Source organism: Echiichthys vipera (assembly GCF_963691815.1).
Source record: "Echiichthys vipera genome assembly, chromosome: 10".
Classification (NCBI taxonomy): domain Eukaryota; kingdom Metazoa; phylum Chordata; class Actinopteri; order Perciformes; family Trachinidae; genus Echiichthys; species Echiichthys vipera.
The window spans coordinates 23296993-23323432 of record NC_139835.1 but is presented as its reverse complement, the minus strand read 5'-3'; the positions used below and the strand labels follow the sequence as shown (position 1 = coordinate 23323432).

The following is a 26440-nucleotide window of genomic DNA, read 5'->3' as shown; positions in this document are numbered from 1 at the left end:
TGCTGAGCCCCCCGCGGTGCGTCCGATCCCACCAGAGGCTCGCCGGCTGATCGTGAACAAGAACGCCGGAGAGACTCTGCTCCAGAGAGCTGCGCGGCTTGGCTACGAGGTAATAGGCTTCGCTCAAAGTCATCCTCCCTCCTCATCTTTCTCTCTTCACATTTTACACTCTTACACTTCATCGTCACTTCCAAATCTCTGCTCTCTCTTCTTAAATTGAGCTCATTTTCTCCCCCTACTTTGTTCCCGTCTGTGACTCTGGCAGACATAGCTCTGCTCTTTTTCAAAATTGCCTTTTCTCCATCTGATTCTTCTCTTGCATCTGTCCTATTCTCTCTCTTTACAGCTCTCACTTTTGCTTTTTGCATCATTTCCCTCTATCTCACCCTTACTCACGCTTTGTTCTCGCCATACACCATCTTTTTTTGCTCCTCTCGCCCGCTTCTCTCTTTCTCTCTCAGGTTTCCGCTCTCTCCCTCCCCCCTCTTTCCCTCTCAGCGCTCTCTCTTCCTCTCTTTGTGACTCAGATTGTCGTTGGCACCCCTCCTCCTCCTCCGCCCCACGAGTGCGCACACACGCACGCACAGTCCCCTCGCCTCCCCTCCTCTTGCCTCGCTCCGCTCTCACATCTCATTAATTTTCCGTGAGGCGAAGTGTGACACACACTCAAACACGCAGGCACACATACACACACGCACGTGCGTGCACAGGCAGCATGAGGGATCGGTGGGATCATTATACGGAGACTGATGCTCGCTGCCTCGCTCTAGCATCGGGAGTTTTTTTCTTTCTTTCTTTGTGTGTAGCTGCCGATCGTTTGCTCCAAAACCAGATCCTCTCGTTCTCCGCACATACGAGAAAGAATGAGACTGGTGTATATTCTACTGAATCTCCACAACTCCCATTGCTCAGAAAGCTTTTAATTAAAGTTGGATGGCCCGCTGTCTCGCTCTCACTCATCCCTTGTGTTTCTGTTTGTGAGCCTAAACGCTTCTCTCCCCTTGTTGACAGATTTTACAAATTGATTTATTGATCCAAGTGTTTTTTATGCCACTTGAGCTTCAGATTGTGCTGTGTCCACCCTGTCGCTCACTTGTCTTTGTTGCTGTCTTTGTATGTGTATGTGTGTGTGTGTGTGCGTGCACGTGATCATTTTTATCACCAGCAGAGGTATCTTCACAGAACTGTAAATAGGTGTGGGTATCTTTTGTTGCTCATTAACCAGTTGCTTTATGGTTGTGTGTGTTTGTTGTTCACATTTATGATGATGAGGTGTCTGTGTGTCTGTGATAATGTGCGAATGTGTGTGAGTCAGAGTGAGGGAGAGCAAGAGTGTGAATGAGAGGTAAGCACTGGGAGTATAATCGCGTTCTAATGGCCCTCTAATGTGCCGTGGTGACTGTGGTTAGCAGTGGCGGCGGCTGTTTTTCTCCCTCGCTCACACACGCACATGCACAGGGTGCAGCGCAGCAGCAGCAGGGTTCAGTCAGCCGTGCCGGAGAGAAGCTGGCTCGTCTCTCTGATTTATGCGTCTCTCTCGAACGTTTTTTTCCCTCCCTTTCCTTTTTTTTTCGTACCCCCTTCGCATTTTTCCCTTCCTGCGCTCCGCGTGTGGAGAGGGAAAGAGGGAGGAGGGAGGAGAAAACCTGAGACTACACAAACAAGGCGCTGACCGCTGCGCAAACAACACCCCCGCCTTCCTCTCTCTCTCTCTCTCTCTCTCTCTCTCTCTCTCTCTCTCTCTCTCTCTCTCTCTCTCTCTCTCTCTCTCTCTCTCTCTCTCTCTCTCTCTCTCTCTCTCTCTCTCTCTCTCTCTCTCTCTCTCTCTCTCTCTCAGGAAGCTAGTCTCTCACTGCCTGTGTGTGATAAGCCTGGGGCAGACCCCTGGGGCTTGCACGCACGCACACACACGGATGTGCTCAGAGAGACACACCAATTTATGCATACCGCCCCACACACACACATGCATAAAAGCCTGTAGACGCGTAGAACGCTTGTCTCACGCTGGTGTTTTAGCGCCGCAAGCTTTGGGCTTATCACACACTGGCAGAGAGATATGAGGGCCTCAGAGACAGAGGCACGCGCACATACACACACAGCTAATATGCTGATTACGAGCGCACACACAGAAATACGCACAGCAAAACACCGGTTATGACCTAATAAGCACATGCACAGGCATCCTGACGTGTTCTTCTACATATCCTGCACACACCGACGACTTCCACACTCGCTGCTGTTGCCCACACACACACACCTGCACATGCAAATTCAGAATCCTCTCATGCACACGCATGCACACATTCTACATGCGCAATACAAACACACACCTACAGAGAAACAGTGGTTGTCACCCTGTAAGCGCATACACAGGCATGCTTTTCCTCTACAGACCTGCACATGCAGAATCACCTCATGCACACATGCATGTTATTTAACACACGCACACTGTTCTGCGCTTTTCCCGATGCCCGGCCGACACTGTGCATATTTCATGTTCGTTTAGTTTTGCGATCCGTGCCTCTGCACATGAAAGCCCACTCTCTCTCTCCCCTCCCTCACTCCCCTCCCTCACTCCCCTTTTATTCTCTCTCTCTCTCTCTCTCTCTCTCTCTCTCTCTCTCTCTCGCTCTCTCCCCCCCCCCCCTCCCTCTCCCTCGCTCTCTGAGCATTTGAAATGGTAATGAGGAGCGATTCTGCGGATGTCTTCATCCCTCTCCCCCTCGTGCCGGGGCCCCTCAGCTCTGCCCATTGAAAGCCAGATAAAGGTGCAATCTGTCATTTATTCTCCTCAGATGAATCACTTCTGATTTTCCTTCTCAAATCCATGTATGATCCAAGCAAACAGAAAAACTTTGCATTTTAAGTGCCCAGTCAAACCAACATCTGATGCATGATGGCAAAATTTGGGACCAAAATCACGGCATTAGTGGATTTGTTTGTGACATAAATCCACACTTACTTTTCAACTTTGTTGAACTTTGACATTGAAGTTTAAACTTTGGGGAAGTAAACTATCATATTAGCTCTGCTCCAGTAGTTTCACCATATAAATACATTCACTTGAATTAACCATTTCAAATGGTTATCCAGTTAGCGACCAACAAGCTAGCTTTCTAACTGGTTGTTGGCAAAGTGAAATGCTAGCTTGGTGATACATTTTGACTGGCTGGTGCCATCGTGGTAGCAATAGAATAGCTAGCTACTGAAGTGGTTAGCATGGGAGCGTACCTATGTTCTGATGAGTGTTAATATGCAGAGCTGGAGGCGTTTATTGTGACTGAATAATATCTATGAAAACAGGTGATTATTCTGCTTTTGTCATTGTGAGATTAATTAATTCTATCTGAGATCATCATAGGCTACATTCTCGGGCTTCTTGTGTTACCCCAGCAGTCATTCAACAGCAGGCTGGCTCTCACACAAACACACACAAACATCCACATGCTTCACTTGTCAAGGCATGCACCAACTTAGACTGCTCAGGCTCTTTATCACACAGAGAAAGCCATCATGCGTCACTTGCACATGTTTTATATCTATATATATATATCTATATATATATAGATATATATACACATATACACATACACACACACACACACACATCTGTTGTATTTTAAGAGCATACAAGGCAGTGCTGCAAGGGGTTAAATGTCTGAGTGATGCATTGATTGCAGGCGAGCGCAGGGAAGCATTCTAGAGAGGGAGATTAGAGGACGGAGTGAGAGAGAGGAGGGGGAAGTGCTGTCTCATTTTACTGCGGAGGACGGCGTGTGTGTGTGTGTGTGTGTGTGTGTGGTGTGGTGTGTGTGGCGGAAAGCCGGGGCTCTCGTGCTAAGCTCCTCGCTCTCTCCCAGCGATTTTAAACACGGCTTCGGAGGTTTAGCGCTACACCTCCTCCACAGCCACACACACATACACACACACACACGCACACTTACGCACTCGTCAGCAACATAAATACATGTGCGAACACACACAAACACACACTTAGGCAAGCTGCATATCGACACTCTTTACCCGTCAGTCTCTCCACCGCTTGCTCTCATTCACTCACACAGACATGCACACTCATGCGCGCACGCACGCACACACACACACACACACACACACACAGACACACACACACACACACACACACAGAGCGAGTGGAATCCCCCAGAGGGGAGCTTCGGCACAGTGCTCCTGAATCTCTCTCCAGCAGGCAAACAGAGTATTGGCAGCGAGCGAAAACCAGTTGGAGCGCTGTCCCACTCCCCCTCGTTTCTCTTTTCCCCTTCACACTTTTTTTTTGCTCACACTTGCTCACTTTTCTTTAAACCCGCTCTCCACTTCTCACAGTTTTCCTCATTGTCTCTCTGTCCTCACCACCACAGTTGTCCTCTGTTCATTCCTATCACCACCGCCCCCCGCTTCGCACTACCACTAACACCCACTACACCCCACCCTTTCATCTCTTGTTATTATCAGCTGCAGCCCAGAGGACAGCCCCGGCAGATTTCATCCACAGATTCATTAATCTGTCATCTGTTGGGGTGTTGCCTCTCTCTCTCTTCTCCCGTTCTTTTGCGGTCTCTAGCCCTCTTCTTATCCCTCTGTCAGCCTGTTTTCTCTCCAATGCCTGCCTTTTCTTCCCTCTTCCCCCCCTCCATCCACCCTGTGCTGAAGAAGAGAGAGTGAGGGAGATAAATACTTGGACTAGACGGCAGGCTAGAATTAGCATAGAAATGGAAGTTTGGAGTCATTCCCCAGGTTCAGATGAGCAGCTTTCCTCCCCTCGGCACAGGACTGTTAGCAGGACGAAGTATATGGATGTATGAGTCTTGCATTCGCATTAGTATTATTTTTATATATATATATATATAGATATATATATATATCTCTATATATATATACAGGAATCTGCAAATACTTCTGCCCGAACTCACACTAAGTTGCATATCCACACAGATACAAACACATATCCTCAGTGTTGAGACACACACACACAGACACACACACACACACACACTTGTTTGACTTGGGCAAGCACCATATCGACGCACTTCTGGACTGCTCCCTATCTGTCTCCTCTCTGTTTGGTAGCAGCAGACGCTGCTCCAGTCCAATAAAAAACAGTCCGACTACTTAGTGGTGGATGCCCAACTGTCACAGCCCTAGACCAGAGGAAATGCTTCCAGCTCTTGAGCGCCTCTATCAAATCTCTTTGTTCCGCTTCCATTATGCTGTGTTCAGAGCCCAACCATCGTAACTGGCTGCCACAGTGGCGTCCAGGCCCAACCATGGCACACAGACACACAATCACACACACACACACACACACACACACACACACACACACACTCATACACACACTCATACATGCACAAGCAGAATCTGGCAGGCTAAATACAGTTGAGTCACACTTAGTCTCCTCGATGTGTTTTGGCGCCAGCTCTAGTATTATGGAGCTTTTGTGTGTGAGCGTGTGTGTGTTTTTGTCCGGCACAGGAACACACTCAGTTCCTCCTTTCCCTAATTTCTCTTCCACAGGAACTGTAAAGTGAAGGACTGTTTGCGTTTATGTCTGCTCCGTCTGACTCGTGTGTTTGGTCTTGTATTGCTTGGGTTTTCGCCACACACAAATCCACACGCACACGCACACACAATCTTACACGCTAAACCCTCCTCTCCTCTGTGTTGGCTCTCTTTAGGAGGTGGTGCTGTACTGTCTGGAGAACAGAGTATGTGAAGTAAATCACAGAGACTACGCTGGTTACTGTGCTCTCCACGAGGCATGTGCCCGTGGCTGGCTCAGCATAGTCCAACACCTGCTGGATAACGGGGCCGACATCAACTGCAGTGCACAGGATGGCACCAGGTAAACAAAGAGCTTCATTCATATGCACACAAATCACAGAAACGTCAGCTTGCACAATGCAAACACTGATGGCTTTTTCTGAAGTTCTCAGAGGGCAAGCCAAGGCTTAGTCATCAGTAAAGACACTTGAGTTTGCACATAGCAAAGTTTCTTTGATTGACTTCATATTTGCTTGGTAAGAGCAGTGATTTGAGAGATTAGCTAAAGTTTTTTTGCTTTGATTGCTGTTTTTTTTTAAGATTACAGTAGGGGGTCTGTTCTAGGAAACTGTGCACAGGTCTTAAGGGTGTATTGTGTACCAGCTTTTAGTAAACTATTACCACATTTGGAGTTGAATAGGTGAGACCCTTCATAAGAATGGCAATATTATAAATCTATAAATTACATTTTACTTCGGTATGCATTAGGAGCAATACATCTGACCCGCTACAGGAGACAATGGACAATGTGGGCCCAAGGGAAAACTTACATTTGAGAAACATAATAACGATACTGTTGTAACAATACTGCTGAAATGATGACAAAGCAATCAGTAATCATTGTAGCCCAATCACTTTTACAGTAATATCCTTAAACACAGTTTATTTAAACTCCATCTACATACAGATATAAACAGTGCTCTTTCTGGTCATTGTTAAAATTAATGTAAATTTGTGTGTTTTCTAGACCGATTCACGATGCTGTGGAGAATGACCACCTGGATGTTGTGCGTGTCCTGCTGTCTTATGGCGCCGACCCCACCTTGGCCACATATTCTGGCCGTGGCCTGCTGAAAATGACCCACAGCGACAGCATGGAACGCTTCCTCACTGGTAAGATCCTTGCTGGCTTTTTAATCTAGTCATAGACATTGTTTAGTCACACATTTAGAAATCCTGACATCGTTATTTGCGGTCTGTGTCCTCACCCTGCCCCCCTGTGGAAATCTTCTAGAGTTTAAATTGGAGTTGCCACTAATGACGATCGATCTATTGACTTTTTAAATTCAAATTGACTGTTACATTTATGTTTATTTTATTCTGAAAAACTGAATGTAACCAAAGCAAAATGTAAACAAATGTTTACATATTAATATTTAAAAATGTAGATTGAAACTGGCTAAAATATCAAAGAGCGCTTATTATTTCATTTTGGTTAACCACACCTAACCCATTCTACCACCACACCAAACTCCATTCTCAAATGTTATAATTAAAAGGTTTTTAGTGTTTTAGTTATCAGTTACTTTTGAAAATCCACTTGAACCCCTCTTAACATCGGTATAAATTAGATCCACCCGGTTATTTAAAAAGAAAATACGTCACTTTTTTAAAGCGGATTCCTGTTACCCCCGTTCATTTTTTCCAAAACAATCCATCAGTTCTAGTGTGATTCACTACCAAGCCTGTTAACCTTACAACAACGTTATGTTCACTACACCTGTCTGTGCTCTGCTCCGCCCGCGTGTGTGCAGCACGATGACAACACGGAGCACCGCGGCTTCTGTGGTTGGTACAGTACAGCAGCTGTTGATTCTAATGGCCGCACTCTGTAGCATGCATTCAGCAGCAGACGTCTGTGCCGTGGTCCGCTGCCCGACAGCAGAGGATATTAATGATTGTGTGAAATTTCAACAACGACTCTCATCAGCACCGCCGCCGCAGAATAAATACAGAAGAAACACTGATAGGATTGTGTTGACGTGTTCTAGAAAAAGTATTTTTGATTATGACGACTAACTGCTGCAGCCCTAGTATAAAGCTGTGCAATTTGAGAGCACACATAACTAACGTGATGTAAACAAATGTAATTTTCATGGCTACAAAAAAATGAGGACTGGGGGGCTTTAAGGACTAAAGTCAGAAATAATGTGAATCCTGTCTTAATTATCCATGAATTAGGATAATAAACAACCACATACTGCAACAACTGCACATCAAACAATTGCATCTTATACGGATACGGCTGGTTTTGTTGAGTTTGGGGGAAAAAAGGGGTTACAGCTTACAAACAGGCCTAGAGTTCTATCACGCAGGTTACATATGGTCTGGATGTTCCATTTCCAATCTGTTCATTTCACCTAATGTCACTTAACCCCCCCCCCCAAAAAAAAAATATACAGGACATGACCTCTGTTTTCTTTTAGGAATCTAAGACAGATTGAAATGACGTTTTTATTCCCTAAAATGTACAATACACTGTACACTGTACAATACACACAATGTTGTGCAGTTAACTGTTTTGAAAGAGTGCAGTCGTCTCCTCCTTCCTCCTTCGTGCAGACAAAGTAGAATGCAAAAGCCAAGACATTTAAATATTAATGTGCTTTGGACCACAAATCATAAAATCACAAACGTGAGACGAAGAGTGAATTAAAAATGAGATGAAAGGGTTTTGACACCGCGGGTACACCAGAGAGTGGATATTGAAGTGGGGCAGGGGTAAATTGTTGGAAAGATCAGTCCAGTGCCAGTTCCCAAATGCTCCAGTCTTGGCTTATTCACTGTTTGCTGTTCTTTCAATGCTCTGACCTCTGTGCAACCTGTTGTTGATATGAGTCCCTCTCTGTAAATCCTCATCCTCCACCTCCCAACCGTCGCTACAAGACATGTCTATCTCTGTCATCTGGTTTCCCCCTCCGGCACCCTTCCCCCTGCTCCTCTCCCCCTCCTTCGACCACCTGTTAGACAGGGAGTCTCAGCCCGCCGGGGTGCGTGCTGCTGCCTCTGAGCTCCTCTATCTGGTTACTTAGCAACGCCAACTGTGTTTGCTCAGCGTACGTGCGGAAATGGGCTTTGCTCTGGCTGGAGACTCTGCTTTTGTATGCGTGCGTGTGAGCGCCTGAGTGTGTCTTTTCCACAAGGCTGCCACGCTGGAGTCTGACGTGGTCTGTATTTGGACCGCGAATGTTAAGAGCTCGTCTGAATGTTTGCAGTGAAGTCGAGACAACATGAGTTTGTGTACAGGAGGAGGAAATGAAAGAATACACAGGCACACGCTTCCTCCGTAGCGGGCTGCTTAATGTTACATGAACCTCTAGCTCGTTAAAACTGATTATCTGAGACACACCGGAGGCTCTAGTGAAAGAGACAAGACGCAGGAGAAAAGACGGCAGATCAGGGTGAAAATGAACAGGTGTAAGTTCACGGTCGGCAGAAGGATGAACGGGTTTAGTGCAATGGGGAAATTTATACGTAGACGGCTGGAAAGATGGTGTAGAATTTTGAAAAGAGCGTGGATGGATAGATCGATGGCTGCTAGATTGACAGAGTGGGGAGCGAGGGAGATCGAGCACGGGAGAAAATGAGCGAGAGCAAGCGATTGCTGCCTTCCCTCCACCTGGTCCCACTCATCTGGAGGCCGTTAATCCCTCCAAACACACGCCAGACGCCCCGCGCCTCAGCACTGGCACAAAGCCCAGCTGTGTGTGTGTGTGTGTGTGTGTGTGTGTGTGTGTGTGTGTGTGTGTGTGTGTGTGTGTGTGTGTGTGTGTGTGTGTGTGTGTGTGTGTGTGTGTGTGTGTGTGTGTGTGTGTGTGTGTGTGTGTGTGTGTGTGTGTGTGTGTGTGTGTGTGTGTGTGTGTGTGTGTGTGTGTGTGTGTGTGTGTGTGTGTGTGTGTGTGTGTGTGTGTGTGTGTGTGTGTCACACTTTGCGCTCGCTGTGTGTGCTTATCCAGCTCCCTCTGCTTGTTTGTTTCCAGCTCGCTCTGTGTGTGTGGTTCTTGTTTGATTCCTGGCAGCCGTGCTCTGAACTGAGCCAGCTCTGACCCAGCGGAGACAGTCGCTCTCCTCCCCCGTGGTACAGCCGCTGGCCCCTGACCATCAGCACCCCCACCCCTCCTCCCCCGAAACATTTGCTCTGTTTGTTTCTCTTTCCTCTCTTGACACCGCCCCTCCTCCTCCTCCTCTTCTATTTTACTGTGCTCTTTATCCATTTTTCTGCTGTAGTTTTAAAGGGCAATTGTATTTGCCTCGCTGCCTGTCCCCAGTGCTCCGGCTCTTGAATAACAGGCTTTGCTCCTGTCTTCTCTCCATAGATTATTTTGCTGACCTTCAGGGCCGCTCAGATGACGACTCTGGGCTTTATTGGGAATTCTATGGCAGCGCTGTGTGCGGTGAGTACTGATCAGCGCTGTCTGTGTTTTGTTATAGTGCTTACAAAATGTCTTCAAAACCTCTTCAGTGCCATATAGCTTTGAGAGATACACGTCTTCTATGATTAAATTATTAATGTGTGGGTTTTTTTTCTCTATGTGTCAGAGTTGAGCGAAGAGGGCGGTATCTATGACATCCTAGCTGACCCCCCGGGCCCAGACGATGAAGATGAGGATGATAAAAGGGAGGTGTTTGAGTTCCAGTTCTCTGACCGCCCTATGCTGCCTTGCTACAACATCCAGGTGTCCCTCTCCCAGGGGTAAGCTTTGATCATAAGAGCAGACTCTCATTTAAAAGAAAATTGCCTCTCTGTCGGCCCTCATTCCTAAACGTGGCTCGATTTCCTCTTTCAGGCCAAGAAACTGGCTGCTACTGTCCGACGTGCTCCGCCGGCTTCGGATGTCCGGTCGCGGATTCCGACAGACCTTCCCCCACATGGAGGTGGTGACGGTGGCAGAGGCAGAGTTCTACCGGCAGGCCTCTCTGTCTCAGCTCTTCTCCTGCCCAGAGGAGCTGGAGGGCTTCCATGCAGACAGCAAGGACCTGTTGGACCTGGTGGAAGACAGCGCTGAGCTGGCTGCTCTTCTGGGCTCCTCACTGGAGTGTCTGGACGACCGCTGGGACCACCCAGGAGACAAACTGAAGGACAAAATCAAGGCTATTAGCAAGTTGGGCTCATCCTGACCCCTAGAGCTGCTAAACCCGAACCTTGATCCTTACCGACCGCAGTTTGCTTTAGAACTAACCAGAGGTTATGATGATATGCCTTAGCCTGACTCGTAGTTCCCACGCTTCGGCCCTGTTCTGGAGCGGCACTGTACAGATGGACTGACCTGCTGGCTGATCGGGCTGCTGAAACATTTCCCTCCATTAATTGAGGATTAATAATACATTTGTGACTCAATAGACTTAATAATGGTCTTATTTTTCTAAATTAATATATATATATATATATAAATAAATAAATAAATATGTCTCTATATATCTCTATATAGATATATAGAGATATATACTATATATAAAATATCAAGAGATTTTTTTTTCATTTGGATGTTGTACACGACTCCTGAAAGATTTTTATGGCAACAGAGCGTAGTCATGTTGTCAGCGATAGGATGGAGTGTGTGAGCACGCAGCACATTGTGCATGTGTGTAGCTGTACAGGATAGTACTGAGACTGTGCTATTGAATGTGGTATTTGTGTTTATAGGAAGCACATGATTTTTTTTTTCCTCCTCCAGACTTTAGCGCTTGCTTGAGCCTCAGGGGCAATTTTGTCGTATCTTTTTTTTTTTTAATGTTCAAATTTTGCTTCCTGTTTAGTCTGTAATTTAACATGCAAAACTACAAAATTGTTTGTATAATAAAGTTTTAAGATAATGTTGATATTTACCCTTCGGCACAGAGCTTGTATATAACAGGGAGGCTACTGCAGTAAAGTAATTTTTGTTGTGTTCATTTTTGTTTTAACTTTGTAATTAAAATATCTCATTTGTATTTATATTTTACAAAAGAAGTTGCTTTAAAATAAATATACAAACTGCAAGATGAAATGTGTTCTGTACCTCTTTCGTCAGTGTTGTATTAAATTGGGCTGTGAAAACAGTTTTGCGGCTGCGCTGTTAAATTGAATCTTTTCGCCTAATTATTGTATGGTGCTTAGGTGTGAACAACAGTCCTACAGTGCCATCTCTTGGAAAACTTCTGTGTTGTGGGTTTCATACAATTTACTGCTGCAGCCATGACTGAATCACACTGACTCTCTTTCTCCCTCTACATGCTGAAGAGCTTGTGGCTTGCAGCGCCCCCCAGTGTGCAAAAACTGTTATTAGGTGGTGATTTTAATGGGCCTTGGGTGCTTAATTACATTTTTTTTGTAAGGATTCATTCCTTTTTTAATTTGTTTTTATTTTACTATATATTGGCATGATTTGAAAATACCTTTATTATTATTTGATATGACTGACCAAAGGTATTTTTTTCTCCCAGGCAGGATTAACAGCAGGGCAAACTGGGCTTCATGTTAGTATTTGGTAATTTGAAGTACAAATTGTTACATTTACCCAAACCAATAATAATATCAACTTAAATAACTTGAATAATAAAGACTAAGTGTTTTAAGTTAGTGATTATTACTGGATGTTTTGGCCCTGTGTCAAAATAAAGTTTCAAAGGATAAGTAACTTTCTTCCTTAGTCAACATGCCACTAAAACCCAGAATGAACTGTTTCAACTAAGTACTGTACCTGTAGCCCCTCAATCGGCTAATCCGGAAATGGTCTACATCACATCCTGAAGAGGCTCTGATTGTATAGATCAGCATTTGAACTTCGCTCACATGAACAGTCAGCCACTGAAGATCTGGATTTCAGGAAAACGCCTGGGAGGCTCTGCAGGATGCACTAAATATACTGCTAAGCGTGTCAGCATGATCTTGCTGAGATGGACTCCAAACTAAATTTCCAACTGCCCCGTCTTTGCAGAGTGGGTGCAAAGAGATCCCTGGAAGGCTGCCACAAGCCAGACCAAAATTCAGGGGGTTTCACTTGATCCACAAGCTGAAAATGGAGCTTAAGAGAGGGACATGGCCATTCCAGCCCCTCAGGCCATGTATAAACCCCTGGAGAAGTCCTCTGAAGTAAGCAGACTAAAAGCATCATCAGGCACCAGGATGATCTTGGGATTTGTGTTGAAAACATTACTAAGAATGCTCTTTTTATTTATCAGAAAGTTCAGAGAGATCTATTGATTGAAGTCTGAGCTTCAGCTGCTTTTCTGAGGCAGAGAGGAGTTAGCCCATTAAACTTATCCAGGTAAAGGTTAAAGAGAGACAAAAGGCTGTCAGACAGCTAATTGAGACGCTTGAAAAGTTCAGTCTGGCAGACACGAGTTTCTCAACCCAAACACTAAAGTCAGAGAGTAATATCCTGAGGCAGACGGTGCAGGAGGACCACACTCAAGAGTTCATCTCTGACAAACATCCCTCTATACAGAAGAGCAGGATGTCATTTCAGAACATAACTATCTAATAACCAGCTATTATGGACATCATAAATGGACATCATCTAGGTGAAAAAATGGCTATATTCACTGCATAGTCATCATCCACTTTACTTTTTTTCCCTACTGTCAACTGTGCAATGCACCAAAATGGAAGCAAGTAGACCTAAAAAAAAGGCTCTGCAGTATTACTGCGGCTCAGTGGGAGAGTGGGTTGTCCTCCATTTGAAAGATTGGTGGTTCGATCCCCACCTCCCCTGGTCCACATGTCGAAGTGTCCTTGGGCAAGACACTGAACCCCGAATTGCTCCCCGTGCTGCGCAAATGTGTTGTGAATGGTTAGATTAGATTAGATGGTATGTAGATGTCCACTGCTATCTGTGTGAATGTCTGTGTGAATGGGTGAATGTGACAAACACTGTGAAAGCGCCTTGAGTAGTCAGAAGACTAGAAAGGCGCTTTATAAGTCCAAGTCCATATTAACTTGCTTCAGAAACAAAGTTTGATGTGATAAGGATGGTAAATTAAAGAATATTTGTGTTTAAGATTTTTGCTGTGTTCCTGATTGGAAAATATATCATCGGGCCAATTTGTTGTTGACACCATGTTGACATACTGTACAAGTGGCGTAAGTGAAACATTAGACCAAGTCAGATGTTTGTGTGTGGTGAAACCCTAGATCAGGGAACAGACGTGCCTGTCATCTGAGGAAATTACTGCCTTGCATCATACTACCCAAACAAACAGACAAACAGACAAACAAACACTACACCACAGTCAGTACATAGGAAATCCATAAAGACATAGAGGTACTCAAACCACTTATACCTTATACCACCAGTATAAGACAGAGAAAAGCAGCAATTGGAGAAGATGGGACGGACAATGATTAGTTGTTGATGAAAGTTGTTGCTCATTAATTATCTGTAGAGCAACTATCAATCTATTGATTAATTGTTTTGTTCCAGCTACAGTCCCTTTGCTGCCACAAACCGTGGACACTATGAAAACAAATGTTGCCAATATGTAAAAAAACAAACAAAACATGAATTACTCTTTTTAAACTGGTTTGACTGATGTTGCTTCTGTGCTTATTTCTACAGAAATCTCAACAACGGTGTAAATTCAAAAGCTTCCCAGCAGTATATAAAGTTATATATATAAAAATAGTAATAATTATAATCCAATTTTAAAATATACAGCATATTATTCTGAAATGGGCCTTTCTGCATAATAAGCACTTTTAATTTGGGACCTCTATTACTATGACAATAAATGTATACTCTTTTACTGAACAGAGTATTTCGACACTATGGTATTGCTGCTTTTAGAATCGGATCATTGAGTCCTAGCATTGATTTGAGTATATATAAAACATATAATACAATATAACAAATATTACATATTGTTGGCTTTATGCACTTAACTACTACTAGTACTTGTTGTGGTTTACTAATTCTCAACAATCCCAAATACTAAAATACTAATTCTAGTCATTCTAGTCAGTTAACCTGGAAAACTGCAACAGACTCCAGGGAATAGTTAGAGTGGGCAGTACAATTGTTGGCACTCCACTAACAAACATTTTTCTCCTGTAAAAAACTAGGGCCCTGAACAAAGCAAAACTTGTCCTGTCTGACCCTAGCCACCCCCCGGCACCTGATTTTAAACTGCTTCCATCTAGACGCAGATTTCATGTGCCGAGATGCAGGACTGACAACACTGAAATCCTGGCTTCCAGTGGTTATCGGCCTTCTGAACAACTGTGGGCACTTTGAATCTTTGTTAATTTTGTGAACGGTTGCACTTTGTTTGCTTGTTTGTTTGCTTGTTTGTTGCATTGTTAATTGCTTATTTTGCCCAACAAAGCCTAAATGCAAAAACTACAAAATCACTAATAACAGGATTTCTGCACAATTTCGGGCCTGAACGTGTTGATGTTAGCATTGATTTGGATAATATTTATTAAATAGAAAACTAGTTAATCATAATCCATCATCAGTGTGCCAAATATTAATTTGTCGGGACAATAAATAAACTTTAAAGACTTTTTTTAACCTTAAATGTTTACGTAGCTACTGCACTTAGGATTTGTAGGGCAGTATTGTTGTCACCCATGTGTTGTGTATTCCATATCTTTTAATTATTAGCTTTATTTATTTTGTATTTGTATTACCCTTTATTTAACCAGGAATATTCCCATTGGGATTTAAAAATCTCTTTTCCAAGGGAGTCCTGGCCAAGACAGCAGCATAAACATACAAGTTTCACTTTAAAAGAAAAACAACACACAACTAAACATGACACACAACTAAACCTAAATCCTGCCATCGTGTGTCATTATGGTGAATTTTACTGTTGTCTTTTGCTGCTAGCTGTACTGCAAATTGCCCCTTTGCAACAATAAAAATCTCTTGAGTGTTGACTTGAAATACCATATCCATAAAAAGTTATTAATAATTTAAAAAATATTTTTAAAGATTCAGATTTTTATTCTATATTTGACCACTTTGGATAACAAAAAAATAATAATATCCAAAACCCTAAAGTGGCACAAACTATTAGATTATTTCATAGATTGTATAAAAGTATATGTTTTATTTTAAGTCTATGGATTATTAAGGCATTTCAAATGTATTACTGTTTACTGTCTTTGTACATTTTAAATGATGTTATCATTATTCCTACATTTAAAAATACATTTTTGGTATCGCGTATAAGTCCGGAACAAGAAAAGTAATGTTTACATTGAATACTCTCAATAAAAACAAAACAACACTTGCTGTGTCCAATTTTCCCATCGTGCTTTACGGCATTGTGACGTCAGGTCAGCTGACTATCTCTGCTGCACCAAGGAGAAAGATGTCGCTGACAGACTGGCGAAGGATGGAGGCCGTTTTATCCGCGGCGTTTGCCCTCTGCTTCCTTCTCACAACCGGTAAGAAATTAACAATGCTCGTTAATCGTGATTCACGTGTTGGGACGCCCCCCCTCACATAAATCTAAATAATAACGTCATATATCCAACGTTATCGTTGCGTTAATGTTAGCTCGTTGCTAACATGTAAGTAGCGCATTAGCTATCTGTAAACGCTAGCAAGATACAATGTGTGTTGTTTTCTTGTTGGAAATGTTCTCAAATCGTTCTTGGTCATGTACATTTTAAAGGAAATTTTACATTTATTTGCTTCCTTGTTGCTGGTTAGCAGTTTACACAGGACTGTGCTGTCATGTGACAGGCTGTTAAAGGGTAGTTCCTCTTGAACAGTCATCATCAGCTCTCTGTCACGAGTTTATGCCTCCGTTCACGGCATAAAATGTGGATCATCTTTTCTCTGACATGTGAAATACCATCGGACTGTAGAGTAAAAGCTGCTGCTGGTGGTGGTGGCGGTGGTGTTTGTTGTCAGTTACCATTATCGTATCCAGAGGTGATTCTAGAGTCTGTTGGGGCCTGGGCAAAAAAGAATCACAGGGGGGCCCCTCAAACCAGCCTTCATCCCCAATATGTAATAAATAATCAGACCTACAAAAAAAAAGTTTTATTTCAAATGTTTTGTTATTTTCAAAATATGAGCACAAACATTAAACACTTGGAATACTAACATGTTATTATGAATAACAATTAAAAAAAAACCCAGAAAGAAACACCCAGAACAATTAAAGCCCCTTACAGAGGTCAGGTCTTCGTACTGTCATTGCAAGCTTTGTGCATTGTCACGGCTGTAGTTTAAAGTTTGTCTGCCCTCGGAGGGCCCCTTACTGGCCTACCTTGCCTGCTGGCAAGTGGCACCTCCTGATCACATCAGTTAAAGTAAATTATAACACACAGACAGAAGCGACATAGTTTTTTATTTCAGATGACCTGCTTTCTATAATTGCAAAACAGCAGATGAGGAAGGGAAGAGGATTACGAGAAGCAGGTTTAATTGCCAAGTAGGTTTAGACTTAGAATTTGCTTTGTTATTTTGGTGTATAAGAATAAACAGTAAAATAATAGAAAAAGCAACTACAACAAACAGTTAAGAAACGTCAATATCGAATAGGGAAATTTACAATACAATATGAAAGAAATCCTACAGTACATTACAGCTTACAGAAGAACAGCTTACAGAAGAACTGTACAGCCCTTCCCTTCAAAGGGAAGGGCTGTACAGTTCTTCTTGGAAGTATTTGTACTGTTACTTTATCCTTAATTTTTCATGTTTCCCTTCATGGGATTGACAACCCTCTCATTTTTCTCACAGGTGTACTTGGAGACAGTTTAACAGTGCTGCAGTCGCCAGAGTTTGTCACCTTTCAAAAAGGAGACTGGCCTGTCTCTGGAGAGAAGATCCCTGACCTGGTGGCTTTAACCATGGGCTTCTCTGTTCAAGAGGTATTTTTTATATATTGAATGCTCCACAAATGTTGTTGTCTTCTGTATCTTAAAGTGCCATATAGTACTTTTGGTTCAATCTCACTGTTTTTTTCAACTGAACAGCTCTTCATCCCACTATAGAGAAAATACATTGTCACACTGCATTTTCAACCTGCCACAATATGTATCTCCCCTCCATAAGGCTCTCTCTCTGTGAAACCATCACATGTTTTCTGTTGTATATACTACAGATAATGCACAACAACCTTGTTGAATATGGAGAAGTTAGTACTTCCCTAGGAAAAGTCATAGGGGCCGATACACATTCTGTCAGACTGAATTTTCACTCTGCCACAAAATGTATCCCCCTCTATAATGCATAGACATTGCCCCACCATCAGAGGATACACTTTCTCTTATTCTGTAGTTTAAGTCTGCCATAATGGGTATCCCTTCTCTATAAAGCACAAATAATGCTCTACTATCAAGTCTTTTATTTTGAATATACTTCAGATAAAGTCTCATCACCATGGTGAAACAACCTGCTCAGCACCAGACGGACTGTCTGGTGAACATACAGGAGCATTTAGTACCCGAAGAGCTGATAAGGACTTACATTTTCTAGGTGTCCAAAAACATGGGTCCAAATTATATTATATTGTTTTCCCATAACTCTAAGCAAGCAACTGTGTTGGTAAAAAGTTCACCATATGAAAATAAAAGGTGATATGTCAATAGTTTGTTGACAGCTTGTTTCTTCTACCCCCTAGTCAGGTGTAAGTTTATTATTATGCTGGCTTAGCCTTTACAATGTGTGTTCATTGTTACAGGATCTGTCCTGGCAAGGCCTTAAGGCTGGTCCGTTGTTCCAGCGCCCCCGGGCTAATGTACTGGTGGTAGTGCGAGGGGTCGATAGCCTGGTCCTACCTCAGAGTGTGGCCTCCTACCCCCTGGAGAATGTGAGTCAGACTGGAATGTGGCATTATGATGATGTATTGCTCATCAGATATCACTGGAGTATGCAATATAATTTGGCTTAGTTAGTCAGTTGGGCTTATTCTTTTTTTGCAGCCAGTACCCTTCACCTTGGATAATGTTGCAGAGACAGTACACACTCTGTTTGCTGAGGACACCCCTGTAGTTCTGCAGCTGGCCCCCAGTGAGGAGGTAACACAAACACACTGAAACTGAACAGGGCGTACTCACCATCTGTGACATCACTCTAGAGACTCATCTGTTCCTTTTGTTTGTTTGTTGTCTCTCTCAGAGGTTATATATGCTTGGCAAGGCCAATGCTGTGTTTGAGGACCTACCAGTCACCTTGCAGCAGATCCGTGCCCGTCTGTCCCAGGATGGATCTGTGCTGGCTTCCCTGCCGCTCAACTCCCTCAGCAGAAATGCAGAGGTCAGTTTTCAAACAGCAACATCCTACCCACACTGACTCTTTATTTTCTGATATTATCAAATTATGGCGTGGCCTCTCACCCACATAGCTGCCGTTCTTTTACATGTACTTTACATAGACAAACTTGTGACAGCAAACGTGACATGATGGCTGATTATCACTGGAATATCACTTTAACTCCAAAATAGGGTGTTATTTTGCATTTTCTCATGCAATTAGCACACAGTATTCCCCATATGTTGCATGCATACTTAAAAAAAATATAGCACCGTCACACCTAGAATTCCTTATGATTATTTTTTTCAGCTTGAGTCCTTTAAACATATCAAGTGGCCCACTCTTGAGTCTGTTCTGCCTTTCTTACCTCTTACTGCTTTCTAGGCTGATTTGCTCTTCCTCTCTGAGATCCAAGTGCTGCATGATATCACAGCTCTGGTAAGTCATCGGAATTTGCTGAAATCAGGTTGAAAATGCGGATACTTATTGCACTGCTGCTGAGATGTCTGTCTTCTGCCCTTCTTGTAGCTGCAGAGACACAGGCATCTAGCAAAAGACCACTCTCCTGACCTGTACTCCTTGGAGTTGTCTGGCCTGGAGGAGCTCAGCAAGCTCTATGGCCAAGACTCTCCCCAGTACCGTGATGCCACGGCCATTCTCGCCTCTGTCCTGCAGAAAGTAGGTCTTGATAAGCCTCATTAACAGAATCTCCTCAGTGTTTAATGTAACGTTTGTATGTAATAGTGCTCTTTTTTGTTATAGTTTGGAGAGGATGTGTATGGTCTCTATGGCAACAATGCTGTGGTGGAGGTTGTTACCGTTAAGACCTTTGAGGCTCCTTTGACCAGGAAGACCCGTTCAATTCTGGAATCCAAACAGATCGTAAGTCCTGTTAAGTGTTTCACTTTTATTGAATGACAACAGAAAAATGACACGTTCTTTTTAGGAGTTAATTGTAATTTGTAATGCATTTAAATGAGTTAACTGAATTCTAGAAAAACCTCCTGGTATAGTAAAGTACAACTCCACAAATTAGTCTGCAAAATTAAGTTGAATCAACACCTCCTCTAAAAACGATTCAGCAAAAACTGAACATTTAACCTTCATTAAGGCAAAAAAGGCAAAGGCCAAGAAACATCTGCGTTTCAGTCAGGTTGAGCCAGTTTCACAGTTATATTGTCTATGCTGGTTTACAGTCATGGCTTACTTGGACACTTGAAGGAACTGAGCCACAGCAAGTAGTTTCCCTTGTACTTTTCCTGCTATTAAAATGTTTGCTGAGCAAAGGGCGTATTGCACAGCAGAAGTCTCCTGCCCAGAGGAATATCATTTAGAGTACAGTATGGCCTAATCATGTACAAAACGTGTGTGTAGTGTTCTCTCTGTACTATCAACGGGTGAAGAATCAAATCCTATGCTGTTAGTGTTTATGGTATCATTAACCCCTCGTGTGAAGTATAGTCCCAGTTCCAGTCCATGCTGCTTGGTTTTTATGACTGAGTCTGGAACCAAAGAATGCTTTGATCAGCACCTCTAATAAAACGGGTAAGGGAAATGGGGCCGAGTCCTAATAGTTTTGTTAATGGGTCTTATTTGATGCTGCCCTCCTTCTAGCACACTCGCATCCTGTTAGGTACTCAATGCTTGCACGATGATGTAGATGAAAAGGTCTGGTATGGCAGACATTTTTTAACTAACTACCTTTCTGGATTTATGTTTTTGCAGAGTAACCCTGGCAGCCCTTACAACCTGGCCTACAAGTACAACTTCAACTACGCTGTGATCTTCAACATTGTGCTGTGGCTGATGATCATTCTGGCCCTCGCCGTCATCGTCATCTCATACAACCTGTGGAACATGGACCCGGGATATGACAGCATCATCTACAGGATGACAAACCAGAAAATTAGGATGGACTAAGTCCTGACCATCAACGCTCCAGCTGTCCTCTTAGATCCCTCCAGTGAATGTTTGTGTTTTGTGTGAGGTCTCGTTTAGTGTAAAAACTGTGACGGCTTGATGGGAGGACGGGCTTTATACGGAGTCACCTCTTTGTTTACAACGCTGACAGAATAACTGACTTAAAACATCAACATTATAGTAGTGGCTCCTAAATTTGCCTATAATAAGCGGTTTAATATTCTCCTCCACAGAACAAATTCAGACTTCCTCCTTTCAACCTCAGCTCACATCATTCCTTACAACTTTAACTCCTCACTGACTGTGTTTCATTTGTTTCCCAGGTGATTTCAACTGTATTTTTTATTGTAAAAAAAAAAAAATGTTGTAATGATATGAAAGAATGAGTTTGATTTCTGTGTGAAGTTGTTGTGCTTGTCTTGATGTGCGAAACTGTTTTAAGTTAAATTAAATCTATGTGTATATATTGAATATACAAATGCAACTATGAGTGAAACTGCTGTATTCCTATTGTGAAAAAGATTTGTGCAGTGTTCTCTTCTAGGTAGGAGTCACCCTGCTTCAATTCTCAACGATAAATGCATATTGAATTGCATGGATATTTGATCATTATGTTGGTTGTTAGGATTGGACTAGGATAAATGAAGCTCTGTAAATTGCGAAAGATGCCCGACAATAAATTATAACATGGATCGCCCTGATTTGTGTTCACTTAAAAGTAGCAGTGACTCATTTCAAATTATTCACTGGAATTGCCTAAAGCTTTGATTTGTCATGTTTCAGATGTGTATAAATTGTTAGTTTTACTGAAGAGACAGTTTCCTAAATTAACCAATATTTCACAAAAGAACACATTTTTTTCACCACTAGCTCCACCTTAGCCAGCAAAAGTAACAGTAAAATACAGTATATCGGTATCTAGAAGAAGAATTCCTTTATTTGTCCTGCAATGGGGAAAATCAGTTTTCACTTTATTATTTTTCATTTTACACACGCGCAGGCCCAAAATACACACACATGCACAGACAGGACCTATATACATGCAATTAATGGAGAGATGTAAGAGCGAGGGGGCTGCCAGTGACCGGCACCCAGAGCCGTTAGGGGTTCGGTGCCTTGCTCAACAGCAGTCCATGCTCCATTCATGGTCCACGCAGGGACTTGAACCAGCGACCCCCCGGTTTCCAGCCAAGTCACCTATGGGCTACTGCCACCCCCATAATAATGGTATGTATTATAATAAGTCCAGGGAAATTGTTCTGCAGAGCAAGTTTTTTATGCTTTTTATACTACATTATATTTTGTTGGTAATACTGCACTTTTAATTAGGGTTTTTAGTGCAGGACTTTTACTTGCAACAGAGTATGTTTTAAATTGTGTGAAATTTACTTAAAGGATCCAACTACTAATTTCTTACTTTTTTTTTAGGTAAGGTAAGGCAACTTTACTTGTATAGCACTTTTCATACACAAGGCAAACTCAAAGTGCTTCACAGCACAACATGTCATGAATTCAAATGCATTACAGGAAGTCAAAGAGAATAAAAACAGTGCAGACGTTAAAAGTTCAAAGATTTAGCAGAAACCTAAGGTGAATATAAAAGTGTTCAGTCTAGTTTTAAAAGTGGTCAGAGTGGGTGAAGTCTCACATCTTCACGAAGTTTATTCCAGCTGTTTGTTGCATAATGACTGAAAGATGCTTTTCCCTTGATTTGAGTTTGATCTGAGTCTGCGAACCACTAACAGATTGGTCTCAGAGGATGTGGCCTAGTGATCTAGAAGGCTTATGTAGTGAGAGCATATCAGTGATATACCTCGGCCCTAGACCATGTAGTGATTTATATGTGAGCAGGAGGATTTTGAAATCTATTCTCTGACGTACAGGAAGCCGGTGTAATGATTTAAGAATTGGTGTAATGTGCTCACATTTTCTGTCTTTGTTAGAACTCTAGCAGCAGCGTTCTGAACAAGCTGTAGCTGCCTGACAGTTTTTTTGGGAAACCCTGCAAGGAGACCATTACAGTAGTCTAGCCTACTGCTAATAAGGGCATGGACAAGTTTACTAAGTCTTGAGCTTACATGAGCCCTCTAAGTCTAAGATAGTGATAGTAGGTCGATTTCGTTACTGATTTGATGTGACTGTCGAAATGTAAATCAGAATCTGAACAAGCTGTAGCTGCCAGCTGACAGTTTTTTTTGGGAAACCCTGCAAGGAGACCATTACAGGAGTCTAGCCTACTGGTAATAAAGGCATGGACAAGTTTACTAAGTCTTGAGCTGACATGAGCCCTATAAGTCTAAAGAGGTGATAGTAGGCTGATTTTGTTACTGATTTGATGTGACTGTCGAAATGTAAATCAGAATCCATAATAACCCCAAGATTTCTGTCTTTATTTTTAAACAAGAAGCTAAACAATGTATGACATATACATCTTGACTATTGACTTAGAGACAATCCTCATTGTCGGTTTAAAGTCCTCTACAAGATTGCAGTCTATTTTCATTTCCCTGCTTTACCTAATGTCTTACGTTGTGCTACATTGTGTAACAGCTCAGCCAATCAGAGTGGAGCTGTGAGCTTCGTGTCCCGCCCCCGGTGTTATCCGCGTTGTGTAATTGGCTGTGCTCTTTTGTAACACTCGGTGGTATTAATATTGGAGGACGCAGGAAGCAGCGTTTAACAGCGACGAACGAGGTTTTCTCCCCTACATACAGACTCCAAAAGGAAACAACCATGGTCTGACTGTTAATTAAAGGTAGGGTTTGTTTATCATCTTTTTGTTTCTGTTTTGAAAACCTTGACCGCGCCCAGACCGAGGAGAGACAGTTTATTGTGTTCCGCCTTGAGTAGGCTGCTCTATCTATCTATCTGTCTGTCTATCTATCTATCTATCTATCTGTCTATCTATCTGTCTGTCTATCTATCTATCTATCTATCTATCTATCTGTCTATCTATCTATCTATCTATCTATCTATCTATCTATCTATCTATCTATCTATCTATCTATCTATCTATCTATCTATCTATCTATCTATCTATCTATCTATCTATCTATCTATCTGTCTGTCTGTCTGTCTGTCTGTCTATCTATCTATCTATCTATCTATCTATCTATCTATCTATCTATCTATCTATCTATCTATCTATCTATCTATCTATCTATCTATCTATCTATCTATCTATCTATCTATCTATCTATCTATCTATCTATCTATCTATCTATCTATCTATCTATCTATCTATCTATCTATCTGTCTGTCTGTCTGTCTATCTATCTATCTGTCTGTCTGTCTGTCTGTCTGTCTGTCTGTCTGTCTGTCTGTCTGTCTGTCTGTCTGTCTGTCTGTCTGTCTGTCTGTCTGTCTGTCTGTCTGTCTGTCTGTCTATCATCATTTTCTTTATGATTTATATAATACATAAACTAGTATGTATAATTTATAGATAAAGCTGATTACCCTAATGCTAATGCTTTTTAACAACGAAAGTGCTTTACAAATAAAATATTATTATTATTATTATTATTATTATTATTATTATTGTTGTTGTTATTGTTATTATTATCTTTACCAGCTACAACATTGAAGTGATTACTACTAAACACAATAATCTAATAATTATTCTGAAATTGGCTATTCTGCATAATATACATTTTATACACAAGTATATTAGTACTCTTCTGTTTGTCTATCTATCTATCTATCTATATTATTATATTATTATTTATATAATCAATAAATTAGTATGTATAATTTATAGATAAAGCTGATGACCCTAACGCTAATGCTTTTTAACAATTAACGTGGTTTACAAAAGAATATATTATTATTATCGTTACCAGCTACAACATTAAAGTGATTACTATTAAAAAATAAAATCTGCATTAGACACATTTTTCTTTTACCAAGTATATTAAATACTCTTATACTTTTACTTAAGTCAAACTTTGAATGCATGAATCTGTGTATTACCATAGATTCGGTGGTATTGCTACTTTTGGGTCTTATTATGAGTTCTGAATATAGTATAGTATGTGAAGAATGTATTCATGCTTCTGTAAGACTTGTATGCTATTTTCTAAGTCTTATCTTTTTTTTCTTCTCATCCAAGCAAGCATCTATGTGGTTCGGAGGATCCGGGCTTCCATTGCTGAGGGAGAGCAACTGGAAAAGCCTATCATAACACCATGTAGTGCTATTGGTAAGACAGTGAAAACAACCACCTACTACTACAACTTCTGCAACAGCAAAAAGAAAGAAGATTTAACCCTGAGTAGATTCTGAAGAATAAACTTTTCACTGTTTACTTTTACTGTATGATCCCTGCAGCTGTTAAGGCTTTTTCAGGGTGGCCAGCTTACTGTTTAACCTATGTTGACTTTGTATTTCTTTCATATCAAACGTTCAAATATAATCTTATGATTATGTATGCCAAACTTGATCAATTAACACTTTTTGTACTGATCAAACGTTGTTCCTACTGTAATTTGTCTTACCGTTATGTCATGAGGCATGTCCATGAGATTAGGGGTATTAGAAGAGCATTATTCAGTACATGTCACTGACTCACATGGGTTTTTATTTTCTACTTAGCTGGTACGAGAGTGGGGCATGAGTCGAGAGGAAACGCCACACTGGCCGCACTGAGCCCAGGTCCCGATGAAGGTGTCTGTGAAATAGGAGGCTCGGGGACGTCCTCAGAGACAGCTGTGAAGAAATGTGGCTCCTGACGTTAAAGTTCACGCGGGACACTGGGAATGTGGTCACTGAAATGTAAAAATGTAATTTGTCATTTTTGTATTTTTGCATTACAGGATAATAATGCACCATCATGGGTGATACCATGTATATACAGAACCATCTACATGCAGTGGTCCTATACAATATGGACTACAACAATAAGGGGAATTATTCCACTTCTCTTCAGTGTCCCTGCTGTACTCAGCTCCTAATGAAACATTCACCGTAGAGATGTTCACACCGTTTTCACATCAGACATTTTGACTTGCCATAGGAAAAAACAGGTGCCACAAATAAATAACTATTCATTCATTCATTCATTATTAGGCTATTACACAAAATACTATAGGCACCTGGATGTAATGAAAAACATTTATGTCATTACATATTTATGTGGTTAGTCAACATGTTCCGTGTGAATAACACCTTTATTTATGTACTGCAGTGTTTGAAGGCTGACTCATCAACCTCTCTTCAGGGGCTGAGCAGGCCTGATGTTTCTGCTGCTGTATCAATAAATAAATAATAAGAATTTAAAAAAAGTTGCTTGTGGTAATATTTGTTTACTTGCATAAGGTAATTGAAGAAAGAACCTAAAACCAAGACACCAAGAAATAAAACCTTGTGCTTTTAAACCAAGTCTTTCTAATGACATTTTGACGTGCCATAGTAGGAAAGGCACAGGTGAAACTCATAGGTGTGACCAGAGACATTAATGAAGGCAATAGCTGGAAACTCCTAAATGGATTTCAGCCATCATTAATGTAATTAATTATAACTGTGTTCAAATTATCTTCTGTGTGAAAAAGCTCAACTTATTTAGCAAGACAATTTACAAACGGCAAATAATATATAAACAGCCTGATGCTGATAACGTTGCATTTTTGGCTGAAACTTAAAGGTTGAATATGTAGAAGTTTCATTAAAAGCTGTATGTATTCTTATTTAAATAATACACCCACAGGGCGTTTTGAGGGGTACAGAATGAAAGTATTGCTTTTCCATTCAAAAAAATAGATTTAGTC

The 26440-nt window shown here is 41.8% G+C and overlaps 2 protein-coding genes and 1 long non-coding RNA gene across 3 annotated transcripts in view; all 3 read left to right on the top strand.

Annotated features, from left to right (window-relative positions):
- The window catches only part of bcor (BCL6 corepressor), a 34231-nt gene extending 22720 nt beyond the window's left edge, over nucleotides 1–11511 (top strand). The window contains exons 9-14 of the mRNA XM_083921465.1: nucleotides 1–109; nucleotides 5697–5863; nucleotides 6530–6675; nucleotides 9879–9956; nucleotides 10102–10255; nucleotides 10350–11511. The exon at nucleotides 1–109 is cut by the window's left edge and continues 176 nt beyond it. Coding sequence (XP_083777591.1) covers nucleotides 1–109; nucleotides 5697–5863; nucleotides 6530–6675; nucleotides 9879–9956; nucleotides 10102–10255; nucleotides 10350–10680 — 985 coding nt within the window. The 3' untranslated portion in view covers nucleotides 10681–11511. The remainder of the gene's footprint in view (nucleotides 110–5696; nucleotides 5864–6529; nucleotides 6676–9878; nucleotides 9957–10101; nucleotides 10256–10349) is intronic.
- Nucleotides 11512–15842: 4331 nt separating this feature from the next.
- Nucleotides 15843–21371, top strand: atp6ap2 (ATPase H+ transporting accessory protein 2). Its single transcript, XM_083922094.1, has 9 exons — nucleotides 15843–15934; nucleotides 17244–17374; nucleotides 18187–18315; nucleotides 18428–18523; nucleotides 18624–18761; nucleotides 19143–19196; nucleotides 19287–19436; nucleotides 19521–19640; nucleotides 20484–21371. The coding sequence occupies exons 1-9, from the start codon at nucleotides 15859–15861 to the stop codon at nucleotides 20676–20678; spliced, it is 1089 nt and encodes a 362-aa protein (XP_083778220.1). The 5' UTR covers nucleotides 15843–15858; the 3' UTR covers nucleotides 20679–21371.
- A 1943-nt stretch (nucleotides 21372–23314) lies between these two features.
- LOC310952937 lies at nucleotides 23315–25920 on the top strand. Its single transcript, XR_014593383.1, has 3 exons — nucleotides 23315–23433; nucleotides 24787–24876; nucleotides 25269–25920. It is a non-coding gene; the product is annotated as an uncharacterized lncRNA (long non-coding RNA).
- The last annotated feature ends 520 nt before the right edge of the window (nucleotides 25921–26440 follow it).